The sequence below is a fragment of the Paroedura picta genome, chromosome 11 (genome assembly GCF_049243985.1).
Source record: "Paroedura picta isolate Pp20150507F chromosome 11, Ppicta_v3.0, whole genome shotgun sequence".
Lineage (NCBI taxonomy): Eukaryota > Metazoa > Chordata > Lepidosauria > Squamata > Gekkonidae > Paroedura > Paroedura picta.
Window position 1 is genome coordinate 21,019,694 of NC_135379.1, and position 24,372 is coordinate 21,044,065.

General features: G+C 44.8%; 1 protein-coding gene across 4 annotated transcripts; it reads right to left on the reverse strand.

Moving 5' to 3' along the window:
• Positions 1-2,893: 2,893 nt before the first annotated feature.
• Positions 2,894-24,179, reverse strand: LOC143820487 (boophilin-H2-like). 4 transcript variants are annotated; one of them, XR_013225365.1, is made up of 6 exons: positions 23,986-24,179; positions 22,861-23,040; positions 20,471-20,650; positions 16,714-16,756; positions 4,718-4,769; positions 2,894-4,389 (listed from the first exon to the last, which is right to left on the reverse strand). XR_013225365.1 is itself a non-coding variant. In XM_077303392.1 (5 exons), exons 1-4 carry the CDS (start codon positions 24,107-24,109, stop codon positions 16,719-16,721), a joined length of 522 nt encoding a protein of 173 aa, XP_077159507.1. In that variant the 5' UTR covers positions 24,110-24,179; the 3' UTR covers positions 9,831-12,513; positions 16,714-16,718. The 4 variants fall into 4 exon arrangements, 3 of the variants coding, with proteins under 3 accessions (XP_077159507.1, XP_077159506.1, XP_077159508.1); XM_077303392.1 differs by lacking the exons at positions 2,894-4,389; positions 4,718-4,769 and adding an exon at positions 9,831-12,513; XM_077303391.1 differs by lacking the exons at positions 2,894-4,389; positions 4,718-4,769 and adding an exon at positions 14,015-14,714.
• Between the last annotated feature and the right edge of the window lie 193 nt (positions 24,180-24,372).

Sequence of the window (24,372 nt, forward strand, 5' to 3'; positions counted from 1 at the left end):
TTCTGTTCTACTTTCTGTGGATGTTGGAGGAAAACAAATTTTGCCATTAGCTTACTGCTGGTTAGAGTTTGAACACTGGGCATACAATCACTGAACCCCTGTGACTGAGCAGGTGAGGTAATTATTTGCACTTCGCAGTTCTCCCCAATACTGATGCTGCACAGTAGGTGATGTAGCTGGCCACAGTCCAATTGTAGCCTCAAGCCTGGATATACACAATACTTGTATTAAAACACTTATTCCTTTGGGAGTGTTAGGAAGAGAACGCTCAGTGTATCGAGGCATCTGAAGCTTTCGCCGTGCATGCACAGCACGGTTACACCTTTCTAAACCAGTTGACTTCAGTGGACTTAGGAAGGCAATTGTGCAGGCGCACCGTTACCCAAGGCTGCTTTCTTGTACAGCTGTATGAAGATACATTGCCAGTCACAAGCCCCTATTGTCTGATATTTGAAGGTTAGCTTCTCACAGTGGGTGACCACATCATGTTAGCCACATCCCTATTGTCTATTGTTTTGAAGGTTAAACATCAGGAAGTGATCATGCAGTGTTCTCCTGTCATGTTGGCAACTGGCCAGGAGGGTGTGCCCAAGTCACTGAAACCTTAGTCACTAAAAACACAGATGAACACAACACTTTTCAATATATATATGAAATAAACCAGGCTTCAGGATAGGGATTGCCCCTAAGTCTCACAGTGACATAAATCAGGATTTGAACACAGATCCATTGAGTCCATATCTGACCTCACAACCATTCCCTCACATGAGCTACAAAAGGAGACTTTTGGTAGGGCCTTTCTAGGTTTCCTTTGTGGTCATGATGGTGTCAGAGAAATGTGTCCTTACATCATATCAGGAACAATGACCTTCTAGGGCAGAGTCTACACTTACTTTTTTTATTCCACTGACCCATTATGCACGGAGGAAATAACGCACATTCGGGGTGGAATGGCGGCGACTAAAATCACCGATAACGCACGGAGCCGACTGCAACCGGCCGCAGCTTCGGTGCATGCCGCCGAAAAAGCCGCGACAGCGAAACGCGGAAGAAAGCGCAGCTTCCGGGTGACCGGGGCGCAACCAGAAGCGGTGCCCGGATCGCCGCGTGCATAATCGGTTACTCTGGGTTTTGCCGCCGCTGCGCCCCGCCCCGTGCATAACAGGTGTGCGTCGCGTCTTCCCCCTCCGCGTTTTCCATGTGACCCAAAATCGCCGTTTCAGCGGCTGTGCATAATGGGCCATTGTCAATCCTGTTGAATTCAGATCACTTTGAACTCGGGTCTTCCTCTCCCCCCCCTCCCCATTGAAACAGGAAAGTCTTCTGCATGTGGTTAGGGAGGCTCAGAAGAGGGGGGGAGGCAAATGGAGACTCTCTTTGTTTTCTTGAAGGGGGAGAAAGGATACAAGAAGTCAGAGGAGGGAGGAAAAATCCTTTCTTTTCTTGAAGGGGGGGGACGAAGAAGGCAGAAAAAAAAATCCAAGGCCGACAGAAGTTGAGAGAAATTAGGGGCTTCTTGTTTGAGGCAGGCTTGTCACATGACCACCTGTAGCCAATCACAGGTCCTCTACCACAGAGGAGAGCCCAGATTCAAAACAATGCGATTTTCTGAATATATTCAGGATTAAAAGCAGTCTCAGATATGGCACAATAAAGGTAGGGTCACTCCAGATCAATCCTTCTTGCTGCAGAAGGAAAATTTAAATCACCCAAATCCAAACTGAAATTGAATTCTGTGTAGAGGGCAGGGACTGAATCGATCTGGGGTTGGAATAAAAGCTCCGTGCAGTTTACACCCAGGTCTCAGAGAAATATATCCTCATGTCTCATTAGGAACAAGGACCTCAACGGGGAAAGACTCTTTGGTACTTCCGTGTTCTTCTCATACTTATTAGTCATGAAGGTTCCTAGATTATCTTGGTCCAGATGTTTCTTTCAGCCTAATCTGGGTTAAAGAGAAGTAGGCCCATGTGGGATTCCCAAATCATACCCTGACCTAAACAGAGCAGGTTGCTGTTTGCTCTGTATATACATCAGAACCTGTCATAGCTTTAGAATCTCAGGGGTGGCCAAACTGTGGCTCTCCAGGTGTCCATGGACTGTAACTACCATGAGTCTGATGACATGAACTCCCAGAGAACAACAGGGCCCTGAAGGAGCTAACATTGTTCTAGAAGGCCTGCAAGATGGAGCTCTTCCACTAGGCATTTGGTTGATATTAGTATGCTTGGAATACTACATGGGCCTCCCCTAATGGCTTGCAGTTGTCCTCCTACATCTCCCTCTCCCATGGGGGATTAGCAGATAAATATTCGGTTTATGATATCAAACTGCTAGTTTTTTAGTATTTTAACTGTATGTATGTATCTCATGGTTTTGGTGTTAATAATCATGCATGCTGCCCCGAGATGACTGGCTGAAGACACACGGCCTATACATACATAAAGTCATCTCTCCTTAAGAATCAGAAAGCCAGAGCAGATGGAACTTTTGAGGAAATGCTATATATATGGTAAAGCTTCTAATTCATCTAGGGCAGGGGTAATCAACCTGTGGTCCTCCAGATGTCCAAAGACTACAATTCCCATGAGCACCTGGTGGCAGGGTCTCATGGGAATTGTAGTTCATGGACATCTGGAGGACCACAGGTTGACTACCCCTGATCTAGGGGATACCTTCTGCATTTACTAAGTTGAGGAAAGCTGAAAGAAAGCTCCAGTCATTAGAAATCAGGAAAGTACAAAGACCATGAGAGCATCAAAATCAGCTTTATTAGGAACAGGCTAATAATTATAACAGTCTTTTGGGAAGATGAAGAATCAACAGTACTCAATTTCTACTTCGACTGCATATGAAAAATTTCAGATATTCCAATTTTGTGATTACTACATATTCTTTAATCAGCTTTATAAAGGAAAAGACTGAAAAATAACAAGGGAGTCCTAGAGGTTTTTGTTGTTGTTGCTAGCAGAGACGTTCTGGGGCCCCCAGTTTTCTGATATTTCTTTATTACCTTCTCAAATATTTATCCCCCACTTTTGTCCCCAGAGGGCCCTAACAGGAAAAAAATACCTTTAAGTGAAAGAGGTGAACAAAAATAACCACCTTAATCTTTGGCTGGTCCAGGACCCAGAGAGCCAACTCATCTGATGCCAGAGGGGAAAAACTGTGAGCTAAAAGCCAAGAGTTGGGTTTTGCCCCTTGGTTTGTACCAACATGATCACACCTTTAACCATGGTCAAAATTTATTTTGGGCAACAGGAAAAGAAAACTAACACTCTGATCTGGCAGCAACGTTCTTTCCCATCTTTCTCCTTGTGCTTTTCTAATGTGTTGCCAGCCCTGCACTGGTACCCAGTGGGGGATGAAGAAGGACTGCCTGATTAGCATCAGGTTAACATCACAATGCCACTCCCTGTGTACATCAGAGGTGATGTCATCACACCAGAAGTGATTCTCTAATTCCACTTGTCACAACACAGTGCTAATAATTTTCTCCCACCCTTGTCAAGATGATGAACATGCCCTCCATAATTCAGATTGCATCAAGTCTTTAATCTACACCAAGGACTGTATCTGGCAGCAATGTTCTTTCCCATCTTTATCCTTGTGCTTTTCTAATGTGTTGCTGGCCCTGCACTGGTAACCAATAGGGGATGATGAAGGACTGCCTGATTAGCATCAGGTTAACATCAAAATGTCACTTCTGGGACACCAGAGGTGATGTCATCACTCAAATGATTCCTTCATTCCACTTGTCACAGTGTGAAGAATTTTCTTCTTCCCTTGACAAGATGAACAAGCCATCTGTAATTCAGATTGCATCAAGCCTTTTAGCTAAACCAAACACTTCAAAAAAGTGGTCATACTTTCATATGCTGGTTGTAGAAAATGGCTTGACCCAGTAACTCACTGAGTGGATTTCTGTTGTGGCACAGTGCTTTGTGCCATAAATTCACATGACAACTTCTGCTTCAGAGCATTCATGCCTATTAATTCCACTGGGTTCACATACACATAGACCTCATTTCTCAGAGATGAACTTCCATAAGGCTGGTCAGCTTTATGCACAAATGTCAGAACCTTGCAGGACATATCCTGTACCTAGGCTGTGCTGCACTCCATCTTCTCCTGGCTCAAGGCGATTAGGTGCAAGGTTCTGTGTCAGTCCCCCGATCCCACATGTGCACAACGCAGATTTCTCTTGCTGGACAACAATGACCCTGGCTTATTACATTAAAAAAATGATTTTTCATGGAAAGAACAGTTCTATAATATCTACATATGACAAGAGAATTATACAGATTATGTAAAAAGTTCAGAAATGTGATTTAATGCAGCCTGCATTGATTGTTTGCTGTAGACTTCTCATCCTATGCTTGTCTTTTCCTTTTAATTAAAAAAAGAAACAAATCACAATTGGTATAATTTTATTCCCACTGAGTAACATGAGACTTCCTTCCAAGTGGACCTGCTTAGGACTGCTCCCTTAGTCATAACTCCTTGCACCTTTTTGGTCTGAAGAAAGAAATGAGAAAGAAAGAGAGAAGGAGGGCTAAACACGCATCATGCTAAAGGCCCTGTTTGCCATCAGTGAAATGAAACCTCTTCCTCCCCCTAAATACTTCAATATGCTTTCCTATCTTGTATTACTCATCCTTTATCTGAAGTTTATCTGTCCCAATAAATAAAACATCATAGACTTCCCTGGACTCACCATGTTTCTTCCATAAGATGCCCATAGGGAAAAAGCATTTCTGTGGCATGACCTACAAATTAAAAAAAGGGGTCATTGCACAGTTTGAGCTCTTAAAATCCCAAAGAGAAGGAATAAGCAGAGGAATCCCCATCAGTTGCCCCCTAGGAAGTAGGTTATGATGCCATCCTATTCCCAGAACCTCAAATCAGACAGAACTCAAGCTGACGCATACCTAAGAGTGACTCCAGAGAGCTGCCTCAGTTTCTGTGATTGTAAAATGTTTGAAGGTATCAGACTGAGGAAACAGGGAGCAGCTATTTATGTCCCTTATTCAGAAACCGATTGCCTGCTTTTCTACCTAATGGGGATCCAAAATGGCTAAACATATCCTTCCCTCCCACCTTCCTTATCTTCCAGCCACCACCCTGTGAGGAAAGTTGGGCTGAGAGTCCAGCTGGCCTAAGTGGCTTCTTACCTGAGTAGGGATCTTAATCTGGGGCAGCTGAACCCCAATCCCAAATTCTAACCATTTAATGTACAATGAAAGGGAAGGAGAGAAGAGAAAGTGTCAACAGACTGCAAGGGAAGGACCCATGACCTTGAGAAGGTACCCTGGCATTCACCTGTGCCTCCCCCCTCCCCCAGGACTCCCTGTTTCCATAAACCTTTTGGCACCAGTTGCTAATTATGAGCTCGCTTTCTCACCAAGATGTGCTTCAGAGCATTTCTTCCAGCCATTCCCGGTTTATGATTTCGGAGACTTCTCCATTAGTGCAACATCAGTGGAGAATGGAGGGGGGAAGAGAAGCAAAGTCAATGGGGAGAGAAGGGATATTGCCTGTGAAATTTTATTGCTATGCGCTCATCCTCAGTAGAAAACAACAGGCAAGTCCCAGGGAATGGACTTGGACAGCTTCCCTTTCAAAAAGCAGGACACATCTCAGGACTGATAGGCAGAAAAAAGAAGTGGCAGTCTAGCATGTTGAGCATGGCCATGGACAATGGTGTGAGCATGTGTACTGCCTCCTCCTTGGAAGCAAGTCTTCCCCTCCCCCCCCAACTCCCCGCATCTGAGGGTACCGCATCTGCCTCCACTGCCAGGGAAGGTTCTGTGTGGGGAGGCTGTCTGGGACAGGCGTCCTTGGATCCAGAAGCAGCCATCTCCCCCATCACCACCGTTCAGCCTCTCCCAGGCTATTTACATCTCCCTTTGAGCAGCAACGGCATCTTGTCACAGATGCCATGGCCAAGCTAGGTACCATAGGCATGGCACCTTCTGTCTGGTAATGATAGTGAAGATAGGTGCCCTCAGCAGGGGGGTTCAGTTGGCCAACATAATTTTGTGAGAACACTGCCTACATATACCTCCTGTTGATGCAGGCCTTATGACCAAGTCCCTGGTGGACTTCAGAGATAGGTTTGTCTTGAGATTTCATGAGAGGTGGAGATAAGACTAAATTGCCTAGAAGGCCCCTTCCCATCCCCAGAGCTTAGTATAGAAAATAGCATTATGTCTATCAGGATCGAAGTACTCCATAAAGGAATCTTTAGTGGGAAATCAATATTCATTTCCTTCACATCCTCTAGATGAATTTCTCACACTTGATTCAAAATTACATTTTAAAAACGCCCCCAAACTTGTATAGTGACATTTACATCTTCTGGTATCAGATCTTGGTGGGCATTTTTTTTGAAATTGTAGAGTACCAAGAATCTACATATCAATCGAAAGTCCAATCTATGGTTAATTTATGAGCCATGCTACCTGGTTGAGCAAAACGTCCATCTCTGCAGGCTTTGGTATGGCTGGCAGGACCAGTGGTCCATGGAGTTCCTCAGTCCTTCCATCATTCATCTAAAAACAGTTACACTGTGGCATGTTCCAAGCATGGAACACTGGCCACATGCTAAGCCTTAGCAATAAGGTTATGAAAAGTTGATGGTCTTTTAAAGATGGAAAGTTCTGTTCTCAGTTATTACAGGCTATTTGTTTCCACCTTGATGCCCAACTTTTTTTTTGCAATGGGGTCCCTTAATGGCTCATAATACTGCATTCTATTTGAACCTGCAGAACAACCCTGTGAGGTCATCTTCTATGGCCTTGTGTGGATTAGAAGCTGCAGCAGAAGAAGAAGAGTTGGTTCTTATATGCTGCTTTTCTCTACCCGAAGGAGGCTCAAAGTGGCTTACAGCCGCCCTCCCATTCTTCTCCCCACAACAGACACCCTGTGAGGTAGGTGAGGCTGAGAGAGCCCTGATATCACTGCTCGGTCAGAGAAGTTTTATCAGTGCCATGGCGAGCCCAAGGTCACCCAGCTGGCTGCATGTGGGGGAGCGCAGAATCGAACCTGGCATGCCAGATTAGAAGTCTGCACTCCTAAGCACTACACCAAACTGGCTCTTGATATTGTTATGGTTCAGGTACAAAAGTCTGAGAAGGGCAAGAATGCCCAATTTCAGACAAGTCAACATAAGGTTCGATGATAGGGTGCATTGGTTGTGGGCCAAAAGATATTACTATGCATGAGATGCTTGCAATCCTTTTTTTAAAAAAACTGGCTTTGTTAAGATGAACAGTGGGTGGGTTGGGACAACATGACCATATATGGTCATATCGCCCAGTAAACGTTTAACAGTTTAAAAATATACATATTCAAAAATTAATCAACCCCACCAAGAAATCTGAGGGCTTCACAAACCTTGGTTGAGAAAGCCTGATGTAGGGGGAGAACAAGAGTCTCTACCTGCCTGATTCTGTGGTGTCTCTGGATACAACTTCAGTAAAGAAAGTGGGCAACCCTAGGAGCACAACAAAGCAGGGGCTATCTGCTCTTTAGCTCCCTGGAACTGGCACATGACACAGCATTGGGCTACCTGTGCTTATAAGATGCAAAGAGAGTTTGAGGAGACCACAGAATACCTATCTAGAGCTAGTCACTACAGCTGTTGCAGGAGAGTAATATTGTGAGATGACACACATGGCTATCTTGCACATGATGAGTATGCATACTTTAAAAAAACAGGTTTCAGATGGATAAGTACAACTGCTCTGAAGAAATCAGTCACTTTGTTAAATAGAACAGTGGAAGCAGCAGTCTGTGGCCATGATGGTAGTAACACAGGTCAGCAGTGAAAACCTATCATGACAAGAACCCACCATTCACTTAGGATCACAGTTATACAAAATACGGATTTATGCTGATTTAGTTTTGATGATCACAGACCCTCAAATATCTTTGCCAAGACTTCTAAGCTTTTTGAATGTGTTTGCACATTTTCTGGATATAAAATAAACAACACAAAGACAAAAAAAATATAATATATGGACAAGACAAGATCAAAAAGCAAAAGAAACACAATCAGACAAAGGATGTGAAGTAAATCCAATCAAAGTTAGAGAATACCTAGATAAAGATCTAAATAAGCTATTAAAATAATTATGAAGAAACCTGGCAAAAGATAAAGAGAGACTTAATCTGCTGGAACAAACTGAATTTATCATGGTCTGCGAGGATAGCGACAATTAAGATTCATGTATTGCTTCGGTTGAACTTCTTGTTCCAGACATTACCAATAGAGCTTAGTGAAAAGACTTTATCAATATGGCAGAGCAATATTAATAAATTTATATGGAATAAAAAAATACTTTAAATTGCCTTTAAAACACTGCAAGATTGGGGGGGGGGGAGAGAAGGACTAGGATTCCCCAATATTAAACTTTATTACCATGCAGCAGTCCTGATATGGATCACAGATTGGATATAAAAACCTGGGGGAAAGATCGATCAAATTTGAATAGAGGAGCTCGGTTATAGGGCTACATAATTTATTGTGGCCATGCATGAAGGATCCTGATCAAAAAGATAAATGACAGCAAATCCGGAAAAACAGCTTTATGAAGATTTGGTTAAAATATAGAGAAAAAATAAGCCCCAGCTCTTCCCCATTGAAAATAATTATTCAAAGATGATCAAGAAATGAATAATTGGAATGTATTCCCACTCAAGACTTAGTTGATGAACAAAGGAAAATGAGAAGTTGGCAAAAACTGCAACAAGAGGGGAAATCAACCAGTTGGTTTGTTTATATGCAATGGGCATCAATGATGAAAGAACGAAGAGACTCTAGTGAGAAGCTAAAAGAACAAACTGATTTTGAAAAGATGATTATGCAAGATAAAACACATCTTTTGGGTAGAATTTATAAACTTCTACTTGCTTATGAAACTGAGACAGAACAAGTAAATAATTGTATGATAAAGTGGATGCAGAATTTTGGGGAATCTATTCTGATGGAAAACTGGGAATATTTGTAGTATAAAACTGTGAAATTAACAAAATGTCAGGTCTCAAGGGAAAATTGGTCCAAAATGTTTTATAGGTCGTATTTGACTCCTAAATGTCTAATCAAACAGATAATAAATGTTGGAAATGTCATACAATAGGATCCTTTTTCCACATGTGGTGGAATTATAAATATAATTATAAATACAATTTATTTATGACTGCTACAAATCTGCCCAACCCACTGGGTCTCAGTAAGAGCTGAGCTGAGGCTGCTTGTAGTTCCACCATTTCTTAATGTTATTGCTGTTATTATGTTAATGTTATTGATGTTATTCACCTTGTTGTTCTATAAATCAGTGGTAGTCAACCTGTGGTTCTCCAGATGTTCATGGACTACAATTCCCATGAGCCCCTGCCAGAAAACACTTGCAGGGGCTCATGGGAATTGTAGTCCATGAGCATCTGGAGGACCACAGGTTGACTACCCCCGCTATAAATGATGTCACCTGGATCATTTTCTTGTTTCATGTAAACTGCCCTGAGCCTTCAGGAGGGTGGTATATAAATACAATAAATAAATAAAATAAACTGGTTAAGAAATTTTGGACAAAACTCTATGCCAAACTACAAACAATCTGGAAATGTAAATTTGCATGTGAACCAAAGGACATTTTATTGAGTGTTTTTCCAACAGTTACCTAAGGTTAACACTGAATTTTGCTTTTATGCGACAACAGCAACAAAACTTAGCATTGCTTCCTCATGGAAACAACCAAAAGAGCTGCAGATGAATTTATGGTGTGAAAAAATTAGAGAACTGGCCATTATGGCCAAACGAACAGCTATAGTTAATGAAAGATGAGGCGAAGAACTTCGAAGACACTGTGGCAACTTTTTTTTTTTTATATAATGATTTTTTTATTTTCATAAAGATAGAAATATAATCATCATTTGAGAATATACGACCCCACATTGACTCCACAGTAATATAAACTTTTGCCCAAAACTCTAAGAGCCATGAGTCTAAGAGCCGTCCACATTTCCACTACATTAAAAAAAAAAAAGGCCTGTTTAGATATACAAAAGAAAAGTTATTATTAGTCAACTTACTTGAGAGATCGTAGACCTCACATTAACTGCTTGATACAGTCTAAGAGCTATCCTAGCAGATATTTCTAGGTTTGAGTTAGATGCTTAACATTAAACATTTCTTATAGCACAGTATGAGTTTTGGCCCTGTATCAATACCCTGATGAAGGGAGAGGAAAGTAGGGCTTTGCCTTAAAGATGTACAAAGAAAAAAAATTACAAAAGGATTTCATAATTTCTCCTTATCCTTAATACAGATACATCTACAAACCATTTATACTTGACCCATTCTAAGAGCCATCCTGACAGGTATAAGTTGAGAGCTTTGCATTTTCTACAGATCAATATGGGCTTTGGCCCTATAACAATACACCAATAAAAAAAAAATAATAAGGGGGGAAAGCCCCATTTTATATTTCTAACGCTAACGATTATATTACCTATATGCCTACTAAGAAAAAGAAACAAGAGAGAAAAAAGGCACTGCTTCCCCTTTTTCATAAAAATAGCAATGTAGAATACAATATATGTTGTTAATACAGAGAATAATAAGATTTTCAGGTTTAGATTAAATGCTTAGCATTAAACATAAAACAATATAAGCTTTCAGTCTTCTATAGCTTCTCCTTATCCTTGGTTCTGATACATCTACAAAACAATTTATGCTTGACCCATTCTAAGAACCATCCTAACAGATATATTTTCAGATTGAAGTTGAAAGCTTAACATTAAACATTTTCTACAAGTCAGTGTAGGCTTTAGTCCTAGGACAATACACTAATAGAAGAAAGAAAAAATGAGAGGGGAGAACCCCATTTTACATTTTCAGCACTAATGATTATATTACCTATATGCCTACAAAAGAAAAGAGACAAAAAAAACAAGAGAGAAAGAGACACTGCTTCCCCTTTTTCATAAAAATAGAAATATAGAATACAGTATAACATTAAACATAAAACAATATGAGCTTTCGGTCTTCTTAAGGAGGTCTCATCTCGAGGCTTGCTACATCTTGTCGTTCCCGTAAAATTATATTCTGTCCCATTGGCCTTTGGCGTAGAAAGTGCAGTTGTACTCTTTCCCGCAGAGTATGCATCGATAAATCTTGAGGCCGTTGCACCTCCTGGACTCCAGTATCAATACAATTTTTTCCCCAGAGAGATCCTTTAAATCGGTTACTTTCACTGCAGATCCATATTTCTTTTGATTGATTTTTGTACACTGTTGCTTTGAGATGGCTGTATGTCTTTTTAAAAAGGGTGTCCTTATCTGGGCTGCAGAACTCCGGCATCCCATTTTCCGTCTCCAGAATTTCAGATTTCTCTTCTACTGTTGGTTTTCCACCTTGTTTAGAGCTGTCATCAGCCACTGTTATTGATCCATTATTCCTGTTAAAGACGTCTTCCTTGGCTTCTTGGATCTCCTTGAAGATATGAATTTCAGATTTCTCTTCTGCTGTTGGTTTTCCACCTTGTTTAAAGCTGTCATCAGTCACTGTTATTAATCCATCATTCCTATTGAAGACTTCTTCCTTGCCATCTTGGATCTCCTTGGAGATATTTTTGATCAATCCATCTAAGAATACTTTGTAATCTTGGGTTTGTATCTCTATTAGATGAGCCAATCTTTTTAACATAGACATGATTTTGACTTTAAAAAAAACCGGCCTCAAACAATTTTACAAGTGGCCAGTAGATGTCCTCTGTTTTATCCTCTAATGTTCCGGCACAGTCAGTTAAGGCAGAGATTCTCGTACTGGCACAGAGTTCTCATGAGATTTTCCCATTCACAGCTCTTATCTTCTTATCTTCGAAAACCAAAACAATTACAATAAGAGCTTTTGCCAATTAGTTCGAGTTGATTTGAGTCCTTCTTCTGCTTAGTTAGGAGAATTAGCCTGCCTCTTAACGAGGTGGCTTCAGGCAGAGCAGAGTAAGAGGAGGGGGGAAACAAAGGGCTTTGATGCAGGAAGAAAGACGAAGAAAAAAAAACGAGAGATACTTGCAGTAAATGATGTTTTGGAACTCAGCCGATGTCCTCCCCTCAGTTCAAAGCGTTCATTTGTGGTAAATCATCATGTAGGGTTGAAGCAGATACTTTAAGATTAAAGAAAGAAAGGAAAGTCCGAGGTAGAAAATGGCAGTCGTCCTCTGGACCTGGAACGCTGACAGCCTATAATCCAGGGAGATATACTCCCTAAAGGATTGGAGACCGCCCCAAGAACTTCCTGGGTAGAAAGGTGAGGTGGGGTTTGCGTACCCCTCCTCTTTTCTGCCAATTGCTTGCACAATTGACCCCTGTCAGGCTTCAGAGATAGCAGAGCAGATGCCCTGCTACCCTCTCAGGACGACATCTTTAGCCACACACCCCGACACTGTGGCAACTTTTGAACGATGTGTAAATGCTATTTCGTTATTCTTTATTTACTAACTTCATAATCTATAAAGATAAAATAATAAATATATATATTTTAAAAAATTCTGCACACATCCAGTATAAATAAATAAACGGCTTGCATACTTGATTGTATGGGTCGTAAAACCACCTAGGAATCCTCAACTATCTCCTACTTTTGCAGCAGGCAGATCTCTTCCTTGTCTGTTGTACACATTGTCAATAGATCCTTCTTCAACAAAAGCAGACTTGGCAGCAGAGTATTATGGAAAGTTAACCCAAAAGCAAGAGGTAATTGTCTGATGGCCATTTTGTACAGTCTTCCATCATCTTCCAGTTGCCCCTCAAGAGGCAACCAGATATAGTGGTTACAGGATGTGACTAGGACTAGGGAGGCATGACTCAAATCCCAAACTGCCATGAAATTTGCTGGGTGACCTTGAGATAAAGCCAATGAGAGAAGGAATGTAAATCCAATGGATGGATAGATGGGTAGATGGAGAGGGAGAGAGCTGCTATTGAGGATGTAATAGGCAAGCATATGATAGAAGGACAAGGCACTAATAGGATACATTTCTAGAAGTTTGTGTCTTGTGTCTGAGACCTGAAAAGTAGAAAATGCTAATTTCAAGAATCGTCTGACTCAGAATGGGGCAGCTTCTTTGTGTGCTCCAGGCTGACCTTAAATGAGACACACTGAGACATACTTGACTATTTGTTAACAGGCTGAAGGAGATCCAAGCTCCAAGCATCCTATATCGATATTCTTTTGTGGACTGTGTATTTCATATTCAGCCTGCTTTAAATATGGGAATTTATGTGAGGGGGGGGCACTAACACCTGCCATATAGTCCTCTGAATAGTTTTGGGGGTTGTTTGTTTGGGGGGAGGGGCGAACCTCCTGGCCGCAGATCTAGAGGGCTGGACTTCTGCGAGTCAAACGTATCGCAAACGTTTCGTGCTTGGAGGAGAGAGGAAAGGGCGGCAGATCTCTTGGAAGGAGCATAGCGCTGAGGAAGCGCACCCTCCGTCCCTGAAGCGATGGAGAGAGCGACGCGGGAGCCGCTCCGGAGGGCCCTGCAGAGCCCCCGCCAAACGCGTTTACCTTTCGCCTTGAGGGGACAGACGTGATCCACAAGCAGCAAGAGGAGGACCAGGAGGAGGAGGGCCCCGCCTGGCAGGAAGCCGTCGTGCCGGGAGCGAGAGCGCGGCGCCATCGATTCCCAAGGCGATCTGGGCGGCAGGGGAGTTTGCGGCTCTGCTCCGGCCAGCCGCCGTCCTTATAGGGCCCGAAGCCGGGGCAAGGAAGGCAGGCCCACGAGGTCGCCGCTTCAGGGACTACCCCAATGGCATGAGGAGTTTCAAGGGGAGGGGAGACACGCGGGGGGGGGGGGGAGACTAGGATGGGCTCCGCTGCGGGGTCAGGGGAAGGCGAAGCAGCCTCGCTGCAGCGTCAGCCTTTCTGGGCTGATCCCGGCCGGGGATGCCCCATGCCGAAGTCAAAGCAAAAGCAGGGGCAGTTTCTATTTGTGCTTCCAAACTTCATTTTCCTTCCTCTTTCCGAGGTGTCTGATGCAGGTGAATTCCGCATGATCGGTTAGACTTTTTGGAGGACGATTGTAACTAAAATGTTTGTTCTCCTCAAAGGTGGGTCAGGTCCAGACATGCTGAGGCCTTAAACTGTGTCAGAGCTCACAGCCTTAACCTTACAAAGGGCATTTAGTAACTTGTAGGGGGGTTTATTATTAAAGGGCCCCTCATTACTTATATACTTTTGTGCATGAATGTGGTCCGTCACACTTTTGGGTGTGTAGTTTATCCCGATCCAATCTAATTGGCAACCCAAATTTCTGTTTGGCAAAAACTTTATTTATCCAAGGATCCTGGGAAGGGAGTTTATTCAATACAGCTGAGAAAACAAGACACTTTGACAGATGAAAATATGTGAGATGAAATTAGAACATGATTTGAACATAAAAGAGATGTGGTGTTAGACCAGATGCATAATCTACTCAGAGAAGAAGAGAAAGTTGATTTTTATACCCCACATTTCACTTCCTGAAGGAATCCTTAAGCAGCTACTTCTACTTCTTTGGATGTTGGAGGAAAACAATTTTTGCTGGTTAGTGTTTGACCAATGGACAAACTGAGACACTGGGAATTGAGTGGGTGAGGTAATTATTTGCACTTCGCAGTTCTCAATACTATGCAGTAGAAGGCAGCTTCTTCCTCTGCTCCAGGCTGACCTTAAATGAGACACACATACTTGACTGTTAACAGGTAGAATTCCAGCCAAGTGCCAAGCATCCTATGTATTTTTTAGCATACCTTAGAACCAAAGAGATTGAAAAATAACTAGCAAGTCATAAAGCTGTTTGTTGTTGCTAGCAGAGGGTTTGGGTGTCAAAGTTTTCTGATAGGTCCAGAAAGAAAGATCATGATTACTTCAAATATTTATTCCACACTTTTGTCCTCAAAAGGGCCAAACAATAGAAAAACACATTTAAATAAAACAGGTGAACAATAAGAACCAGCTTTATCCTTAGCTGGTTCTGAATCCAGAGAGCTGACTCATCAGATGTCAGAACCTTACAGCAAGGGTAGGCAACCTGAGGTCCTCCAGATGTTCATGGACTACAATTCCCATAAGCCCCTGCCAGCAAACGCTGGCAGGGGCTCATACGAATTGTAGCCCATGAACATCTGGAGGACCATAGGTTGACTACCCCTGCCTTACAGGATGCATCCTTTGGCTAGGCTAAGCTGCACTCCATCTTCTCCTGGGTTAAGGAAATGAGGGGCAAGATCCTGTATCAGTCCCCTCTTCCCTCCTGCGCAACACACAGATTTCTCTTGCTGGACCACAATGACTCCGGGTTATTACGTTAAAAAAATGATGGTGCATGGAAAGGACGGTTGTATAATATCTACGCATGTCAAGAGAATTATGGTAATTGTCTCCCAGTTGGTTAAAACAGAGCATGTCAAGAGTTCAGATATGTGATTTAATGCGCCATGCAGTGATTGTTTGCTGTACACTTCTCATCCTTATGTCAATATTTGTCTTTTCCTATTAATAAAAAAAAAAAGGAACCCAATCAGAACTGGTGTGATTTTAGTCCCACTGAGTAAGAAGAGGCTTCCTTCCAAGTGGACCTGCTGAGGGCGGCTCCCTTAGTCACAACTCCTTGCAGCATTTCGGTCAGCAGAGAGATAAAAGTGACGCCTCTCCCTGTGACTGCGGTTGTGAATGTTGACGTGAAATATTCATGTCCTATCACATTTCGGAAGAAAAGATAAAGATGGCTAATCTGAAAGGGGCAGCTGGATTTTTGTTTCCCTGATATGGCCACTTTACACAGGCAGAGTAGATCAAGGGAATACACACTTGAGAGTCTGTTTGTAATGTTTCAGTATCACTACAACATTCATTTAATAACTTGACACCATCTGTGCTCTTCAACTTCTGTTTTTGAAAACTCAGCTCCCAATTTGCAACAGTGCCAAAGATGGAGTATGTTCGGTTTAAATAGATAACAGATTCACCGATACAGGATCCGGTGGAAACAGAAAGTATTTTGCTAAGAGAGCCTGTAGAAAGGGAAGTTTCTTTTCTACCGATGGGGCAGTTACTGGCATTGCTGCAATAATTTAATCCATTTGTGAAGATTATCCACTTCACAAATATCTCCGGTGCTACCAGCCCCAGTTGCTGACCATTCCTCCACCAAAGAGGCTACAGGCCTATGTGTACTTCCACTAACCTCAGTACCCTTTCTTCCAAATAAATAGGTGTAGGATTGGGCTAAATAAAGGGCAGACTTAAAGAAAGAGCGTCCAGGACTGATTTAAGGTAGTGCATGCAAATACCATCATTTTGCTGTGGGTCACCAAAGAAAAGCCCCAGAAGAGAAACGGTATTATGCCCTATAGTAGAACCAACCAAAATGGATGAGACCAAAAACTCACACATTGTTTTGCATCATTTGGGGTAATCCTAATACAGAATATTATTTCTGTTTTTGGATTTTACTGAAAATTCTTCCCAGAGGCTTTTCCTTTCTATTAGAACTCCTACTCCAGAGGGCTAAATATGCTTCATGTTAAAGGCCCTCCTTAGCATCATGGAAATGAAACCCCTTCCTCCCCCCAAATACTTAAATTTGCTTTCCTAGTCTGTGTTTCCCTCTATCTGGAGTTTATATGTCCCAATAAAGAAAACATCACAGACTTCCTTGAACTTACCATGTTTAATTGATAACATGCTCAAGCATCTCTGCAGCACGACCTACAAATTGAAGAAAGGGGGTGATTGCACAGTTTGAACTCTTGAAATCCCAAAGAGAAGGAATCAACAGAGGAATCCCCATCAATTATCCACCTAGGCAATTCTCAGTAATCCTCCCCCAATAACCCAACTCGCAAATCTGACAGAACTCAAGCTGAGGTATACCTGAGAGGGGCTCTTGGAGCAGAAGCTTGGTGTGTGCTGCCTCAGTATCCCTGATTGCAAAATGTGTGAAGGTATCAGACTAAACAATCTGCAGGGAGCAGCTATTTATGTCCCTTATTCAGACAATGTCTACTTTTCTACCTAGTGGGGATCCGAAGTGGCAAAGCATATCTTTCCTCCTGCCTTCCTATCCTTCCAACAATTCCTCTGTGAGGAAAGTTGGGCTGAGCGTCCAGCTGTCCTAAGTGGCTTCTTGCCTGAGTGGGGATCTTAATCAGGGGCAGCCAAATCCTAATCCTGAATTTTAACCATCTGATGTACAATGAAAGGGAAGGAGAAAAGAGAAACGGTGCGGCAGACTGCAAGGGAAGGACCCATGACCTTGAGAAGGCACCCTGGCATTCACCTATGACTTCCCCTGTTTACATAAAACATTTTGGCACAAGCTGCTAATTATGAGCTCCATTTCTGAGCAAGATGTGCTTCAAAGCAATTGTTTCCAGCCATTCCTAGATTATGATTTCAGAGACTTCTGCATTAGTGCAACCTCAGTGGAGCGTGGAGAGTGTAAGAGAGGCAAAGTGAGTGAGGAGAGAAGCCATGTTGCCTGTGAAATTTGATTGCTATGCACTCATCCGCAGTAAAAGAACAACTGACAAATCCCAGGGCATGCACTTGGCCAGCTCCTCTTTGAAAGGGCATCATACGCCTCAGGGTTGATAGGCAGAGACCAGAACTAGTTGCCTAGCATGTTGAGCCTGGCCATGGCCCACAGGGTATGCGCGTGTGCTGCCATCTCCTTGCCAGAAAGTCTCGCCCCCCTCCAACTCCACCTGCACAGATGAGGGTGCCACCCCTGCCTCCACTGTCAGGGAAGGTTATGTGAAGCCAGGCTGGCTGGGACGAGAGTCCCTGGACCCACAAGTAGCCAGCTCCAGCCTCCTCAACCTCTCCCAGGCTATTTGCGCCTCCCTTTGAGCAGTGGCGGCATCCTGGCACAGATGCCATGGCCAAGCAGGGTACCATAAGCAAGGCTCTCTCTGGTAATGTTAGTGATGGTGGTCACCTTGCTTGTTTGTCTGGCCTTTTGCCAGCTGAGCAGAGATGTTGGGATTTGGCCATGCCATGCACTGGCTAGGCTTGGCGTATCTGCTGTCCTCACACACCACCAAGATGGCCTGAGCAGGGGGGTTCAGAAGCTGTGGTTCCCCAAGGCCATTGGACTATCAGTGTCTTTCCAGGTGGCGACAATGGCTAGTCTACTTCTGGTCCCGGACAGAAAAGTGAGAAGAGTGAACTTGGTCAAAAATTGGTTTAGTGACTCAACTTCAGATCTTCTTACAGCTCCCATTCCTCCCCTGACAATCTAGACAAAAACTGCACACACATTTCCTCTTCTATCTACCCAATGAAATGAGTGAGACACTTAACAAAAAAAAAAGCAGGAAATTCAGAGGGGCAACATAATTCTGTGAGAGTGATCACTTGTTCCTTAGATCAGTGGTCCCCAACCTTTATTAGGCTGGGGACCGGCAGGGCATTGGGCCGCGCCCGCAGGGACCGCGCGGGCCACGCCCACGAGCCGCGCCCGGCCGCGCCCGCAGATAGGGCCGCGCCCGGCCGCGCCCGCGGGCCGCACCCGCAGATAGGGCCGCGCCCGGCCGCGCCCGCGGGCCGCACCCGCGGATAGGGCCGCGCCCTCGAGCCGCGCCCGGCCGCGCCCGCGAATCGGGCCGCGCCCGCGAGCCGCGCCCGGCCGCGCCCGCAAATCGGGCCGCGCCCGCGGGCCGCACCCCTCTCCCCGCCCTCCCCGCAATAAGAAGCTTCCCGGGCCGCAAGCTTGCGGCCTGGGAAGTTTTTTACTGCGGGGGGGGGGGGCGGGGAGAGTGAGCCGCGGCCCGGCGCCGGGCCGCGGCCCGCAGGTTGGGGACCACTGCCTTAGATCCCTGTCCATCCTGGCTGCTCAAATCGGGCGACAGGTGGCTAGGAGGTCTCTTGAGAGACACTGTGAATCTCTCCCTTACAACAGGGGAATTCCCTGAAGGGCTTAAGGAGGCAGTGATCCAACCTGTAACTCGCTCTACACGGGCCTACCTTTGTCTTTGATCCGGAAATTGCAACTGGTACAGAATGCAGCTGTGAGGGTCCTCACTAGGACAGCTTGGAGGGCCCATATCCAACCAGTGCTGAGACAACTGCATTGGTTACCAGTCTGCTTCCAGATCCAGGTCAAGGTTTTGACCTTCAAGGCTACACACAGCTTGGGTCCTACCTTTCTGAGGGACTTCTTGTCTGCCTGTGCCCCCTGCAGGGCTCTACACTCTGCAAGCATAAATCTGCTGGTTGTCCCGATCCCCGGGACGTTCACCTGGCATCGACTAGGGCATGGGACTTTTTGGCCCTGGCCCCAACCTGGTAGAATGAGCTCTTGGAGGAGGTAAAATGGGCCTGTAAAATGGGGCTCTTCTGCCAGTTGGGGCCAAGGAGTGCCCAGAGTTAAAAACTGGGAGTTCCAACCCTATGCTAGCACTCAGCGCTGGGTTTGGAAGACCAAGGACCTTGAGTTTATATCAGCCAGTATTGTGGGAGCAGTTCTGAGATTGGAACAGCTGGGTCAAATGAGGGAGAACTCCTGAGTTATACCATCATCTTGATTGATTAGGAATGTTTACTGGGAGATTGATGTGGGGGTGTTGGTTTTAAATACCTATGGGGTTTTATGGGTTACTCTGTTTTATTGTTAAATTCTGTAAGCCGCCTCAAGACAACATTGTCAGGAAAGGCAGGATATCTAATTATAAATAAATAAGCTTATCCATTGTTCCTCTTAATATTTGTGAAACAGCCTGGAGGCTGGAACGGGTTCGGGGTGTCCGAGTTGGATTAGGGCCAATCAGGGTGTGGCCAGCAAAGCTGCCTGCACCCTGATTGGTCCTGGCCCTACAGCTCCCACCCTCCTTCCAGCAGGAGCCAACACGTGTGTGAGAGAGAGAGACAGAGACAAACCATTAATGAGCCCTGCTTCCCTGCTACACATGAACCCTGATTACCTGCTATGGCGCCTGCTGTGACTGAGAGACATACACAGAGAGAGCTCCCCCAACTGCCAACGAGGTCTGCTTCCCTGCTAGAAACAAGCCCTCATTACCTGCTATGGCTCCTGCTCTGAGGGCAGGGGGGGTAGAGAGAGAGAGAGGGAGGGAGAGGGAGAGGGAGAGGGAGAGGGAGAGGGAGAGGGAGAGGGAGAGGGAGAGGGAGAGGGAGAGGGAGAGGGAGAGGGAGAGAGAGAGAGATGTGTGCCTGTCGGTGTCCCATTGCATTCCTGGTTGCAATGGGCTTTCTTGCTAGTAAATAAATAATGCGCAAATGCCCCCTTGATGCAGGCCTGCTGACCAAGAGGAGAGGTAGACTCTCCCCATCTCAAGTGAGCTTCAAACAGAGATAGGAAGTTGTCTGTCTAGAGAGTTCCTGCAGAGTAGATGAGATGAGACTAGATTGCCTAGAAGGCCCCTTCCCATCCCAAGAGTCTAGTATACAAAACAGCATTACGTATATCAGGATCGCAGAACTCCAAACAGGAATCTTTAGTGGGAAATCGATTTTCATTTCCTTTGCATCCTCCGTAGATGAATTTCTCGCACTTCATTGTCAATAGGTTAAAAAAAAATCTTATATAGTGGCCTTTACATATTCCAGTATCAGATGGTGGTCGGCATTTTTTCTCAACTTCTGAAGTAAAAAGAATCTACGTATCAATCAGAAGTCCAATCTCATGTCAATTTTTGAGCCATGTTACCTGGTTGAGCAAAACGTCCATCTCTGCAGGCTTTGGTATGGCTGGCAGGACCAGTGGCCCATGGAGTTCCTGAGTCCTTCCGTCATCCGTCTACAAGCAATTACACTGTTCCAAACAGAGAATACTGACCACATGCTAGCCATTAAGAACAAGGTTATGAAAAGTATGTGGTCTTTTAAAGATGGAAGGTTGAGTTCTCAGTAATGATAGGCTATTTGTTTCCACATTGATGCCCCCTGTCTCTTCACTATGGGGACCCATAACGGCTTATAATATTGCATTCTATTTGAACCCGCAGAACAACCCTGTGAGGTCATCTTCTATGGCCTTGTGTGGATTAGAAGCTGCAGTACCTATGTTGATATTGTTGAGGTTCAAGTACAAAAGTCTGAGAAGGGCAAGAATGCCCAATTTCAGACAAGTCAACATATGGTTCAAAGATGGGGTGCATTGGTTGTAGGCTGGAAGATATTACAATGCATGAGACCCTTGTAATCCTTTTTTTTTAAAAAAAACCTGGCTTTGCTAAGATGAACAGTAACCAGAAGGAACTATCAAGTGTTACATCTTTGAAGAAGCCTTTTTCTGTACATATAACATTGTACGATGTTTGGAGAGAAATGGTTAGCCAACATGTACCCCTTTATCAAGTGGGTCAGCTAGTTTTTGTTAAGAGATGAGGTTCAAAACCTTAAAATGTGGGAAGTTGATTGAGAGCTTCTTCCCACAATGTTTGTCTTATATAATCATTAGCATAACGCTAATGACAGATGGTATGGATGTCTGTGGATTTGTTGAGAATGTGCCACCGCCTTAATAAAAATGCTTAAATAAAATATTAGTTTGGGTGCAGAGATTCATTAATAGTATTAGTTGTATACTCTACCCATAAGAGATCTAAAACGTTATGGGGTCGTACCACCAACCAGGAGCTAAATGACTTTATGTTGGACAGACAACTGGGTGCCCAAGGCTTCGTATGGGCATGCCTACCCAGAGTTGACTGGAGTCATCCAGAACAGGCAGTCAGGATGAGAGACAACAAGACTGGCCCAAGATCACCCGGCTCACTTCCATGGCAGAACAGGGATCCAAAACAGGGCCTCCTGGTTCTCAGCCTGGCACTGCAGCCACTGCGTGAAGTCTGGCACCTGCCTCCCTAAGGTACGAGTGTTCTGATGCCAGCTTTTTACCATTGAGAACCCACTGAAATATTCTTTGAGAAACCCCAGAAGTGGTGCAATTGTGCAGAATATGGTTGAGACGCATACTTGCGTGCCCCCCACCAAGGGCCTCTCCCCGTCCCAGGGCCCCTCCTTCCAAGCTGAAATTGGCCATTTGGTGGGTGGAGGTTGGGTCAACATGATCACATATCATCATATCACCCGGTAAATGTTTAACAATGTTTTCAAAATATCTTCAAAAATTAATTAACCCCACCATTTGGGAACCCCTTCCAGGGTCATCAAAAAATCCGAGGGCTTCACAAAACCCTGGTTGAGAAAGCCTGACCTAGTGGGAGCAGAACAAGAGTCTCTAGCTGCCTTAGTCTGTGGTGTCGGTGGGTACAACCTCAGTAAAGTAAGTGGGCGACCCTAGGAGCACAACAGCAAAGCAGGGGGTTATTTCTATCTGCTCTTTAGCTCCCTGGAAATGGCACATGACACACCATTGGCTACCTGTCCTTATAAGGTGCAAAGAGAGTTTGAGCATAGCTATTTAGAGCTAGTAACTACAGCTGTTGCAGGAGAATAATATTGTGAAGGGCTGAGATGACACACATGGCCATCTTGCACATGATGAGTATGCATACTTGAAAACCTGTGGTCCTCCAGGTAGTCAACCTGTGGTCCTCCAGATGTTTGTGGACTACAATTCCCATGAGCCCCTGCGAGCAAATGCTGGTAGGGGCTCATGGGAACTGTAGTCCCTGGACATCTGGAGGACCACAGGTTGACTACCCCTGCTTTAAAAAACAGGTTTCAAATGGATAAGTAGAATTGCTCTGCAGAAACCAGTCACTTTGTTAAATAGACCAAGGGAACCAGCAGGCAATGGCCACGATGGTAGTAATATAAGTTGGCAATGAAAACATGAACCCACCATTCACTTGGGATCACAGTTGTACAACAAGTTGACTTACTCTGGATCCTAATGCACGTTTTCACACACTGTTGACCATCTTGGAATTTATTTTTATTCCCTCCACATCCACCGTAATTAAACCTCCTGCAAGTCTGAGTGTAACGGTCATAATACCACCTGGGATCGAGCGCTTTACATCGTCCTGGATCTTTTGGCATCAGGCAGATCCTTCTCTTGGCTATAAGAAAAAGAGGAAGACAAGGTGCTCCAGCACAATCCCACTGGGGGGTTGATGCACACTCTAAATAGATCCCACTAAAACAAAAATTTGCTGGGTGACTTTGAGACTAGGCCCTTTCTTGCTGGCCTACCTCATAGTGCTGTTGTTGAGGATGAAACGGGTAAGAGGAAGGATGGGAGTAACAATATGATAGAAAAATTAGGAAACGTAGGTTAACATTTTTAGAAGTTTGCAAAGGGACCAAAGCATAGTGGCAAAACACACAGTATGTTCCTCTAGCATGCAGCAGGTCCCAGATTTGGTACCCAGTCCACTTTCCATCTAAAAGGATCTGGCAGCAGATAAGGTGGGGGACTTGATTGATAAGGTTGATATGTTATTTATGACTGTGTTATTTGTTTAGACTGTTCTATGTATGACCCCCTGCAATGTTTTATGTGAACCGCCCTGAGCCCTACGGGAGGGTGGTATAAAAATCTAATAATAAATAAATAAATAATCGCATGACTCAGATTAGGACAGCTTCTTCATGTGCTCCAGGCTGACCTAATCTATGAGATATAATAAATACTTGATAATTGGTTAACAGGTGAAACTGGAGCCAAACTCCAAATGTTCTTTTGTGCACTGTGCATTTCATACTCTGGCTCCTCTAATTGTGGGAATCCACGTGGGGAAATAAAAACACTGACACGTGTCATGTAATCCCCTGAGTAGGTGGGGGGGGGGGCGGGGGCGGGAAGTTGCTCCAGGTCTAGAGAGGCGGATTTCTGCAAGTCAAACGTATCCCAAACGCTTCGTGCTTGGAGGGGAGACGAAAGGGCGGCACGTTTCTCGGAAAGCGCATGGCGCTGAGGAAGCGCACCCTCCATCTCTGAAGCACCCTCCATCTCCGGGAGCCGCCCCGGAGGGCCCTGCAAAGGCCCCGCCGAACGCGATTACCTTTTGCCCCGAAGGGACAGACGTGCCCCACAAGCAGCAGCAGCAGCAGCAGCAGCAGCAGGAGCAGCAGGAGGGCCCCGCCTGGCAGGAGGGCGTCGTGCCGGGAGCGAGAGAGCGGCGCCATGGCCCGCCAAGAGGAGTTTGCGGCTCTGCCCCGGCCAGCCGCCGTCCTTATAGCAGGGCCTTGCCCAATGGGAGTCTCCACGAGGAGTGCCGAGGGGGCGGGGCTCGCAGGGCGTTCGGGGAGAGGCTGGCGGGGGCTCCGCTGCGGGGTCAGGAGAAGGCGAGGCAGTCTTGCTGAACGGATCCCAGCCGGGGATGCTCCATGTCAAAGTCAATAGCGGTGTGGTGACTCCTTCGCCAGTTTCTTTCCCTGTTTCCAAACTT

Coding starts and splice junctions, on each gene's coding strand:
- LOC143820487 (XM_077303392.1), bottom strand. CDS start 24,109: ATGGCGCCGCTCTCTCGCTCCCGGCACGACGCCCTCCTGCCAGGCGGG. Junction 23,041..23,985: donor CTGTCCCTTCGGGGCAAAAG/GTAATCGCGTTC, acceptor TTTTTCTTATAG/CCAAGAGAAGGATCTGCCTG. Junction 20,651..22,860: donor AACGTGCATTAGGATCCAGA/GTAAGTCAACTT, acceptor TTTTTACTTCAG/AAGTTGAGAAAAAATGCCGA.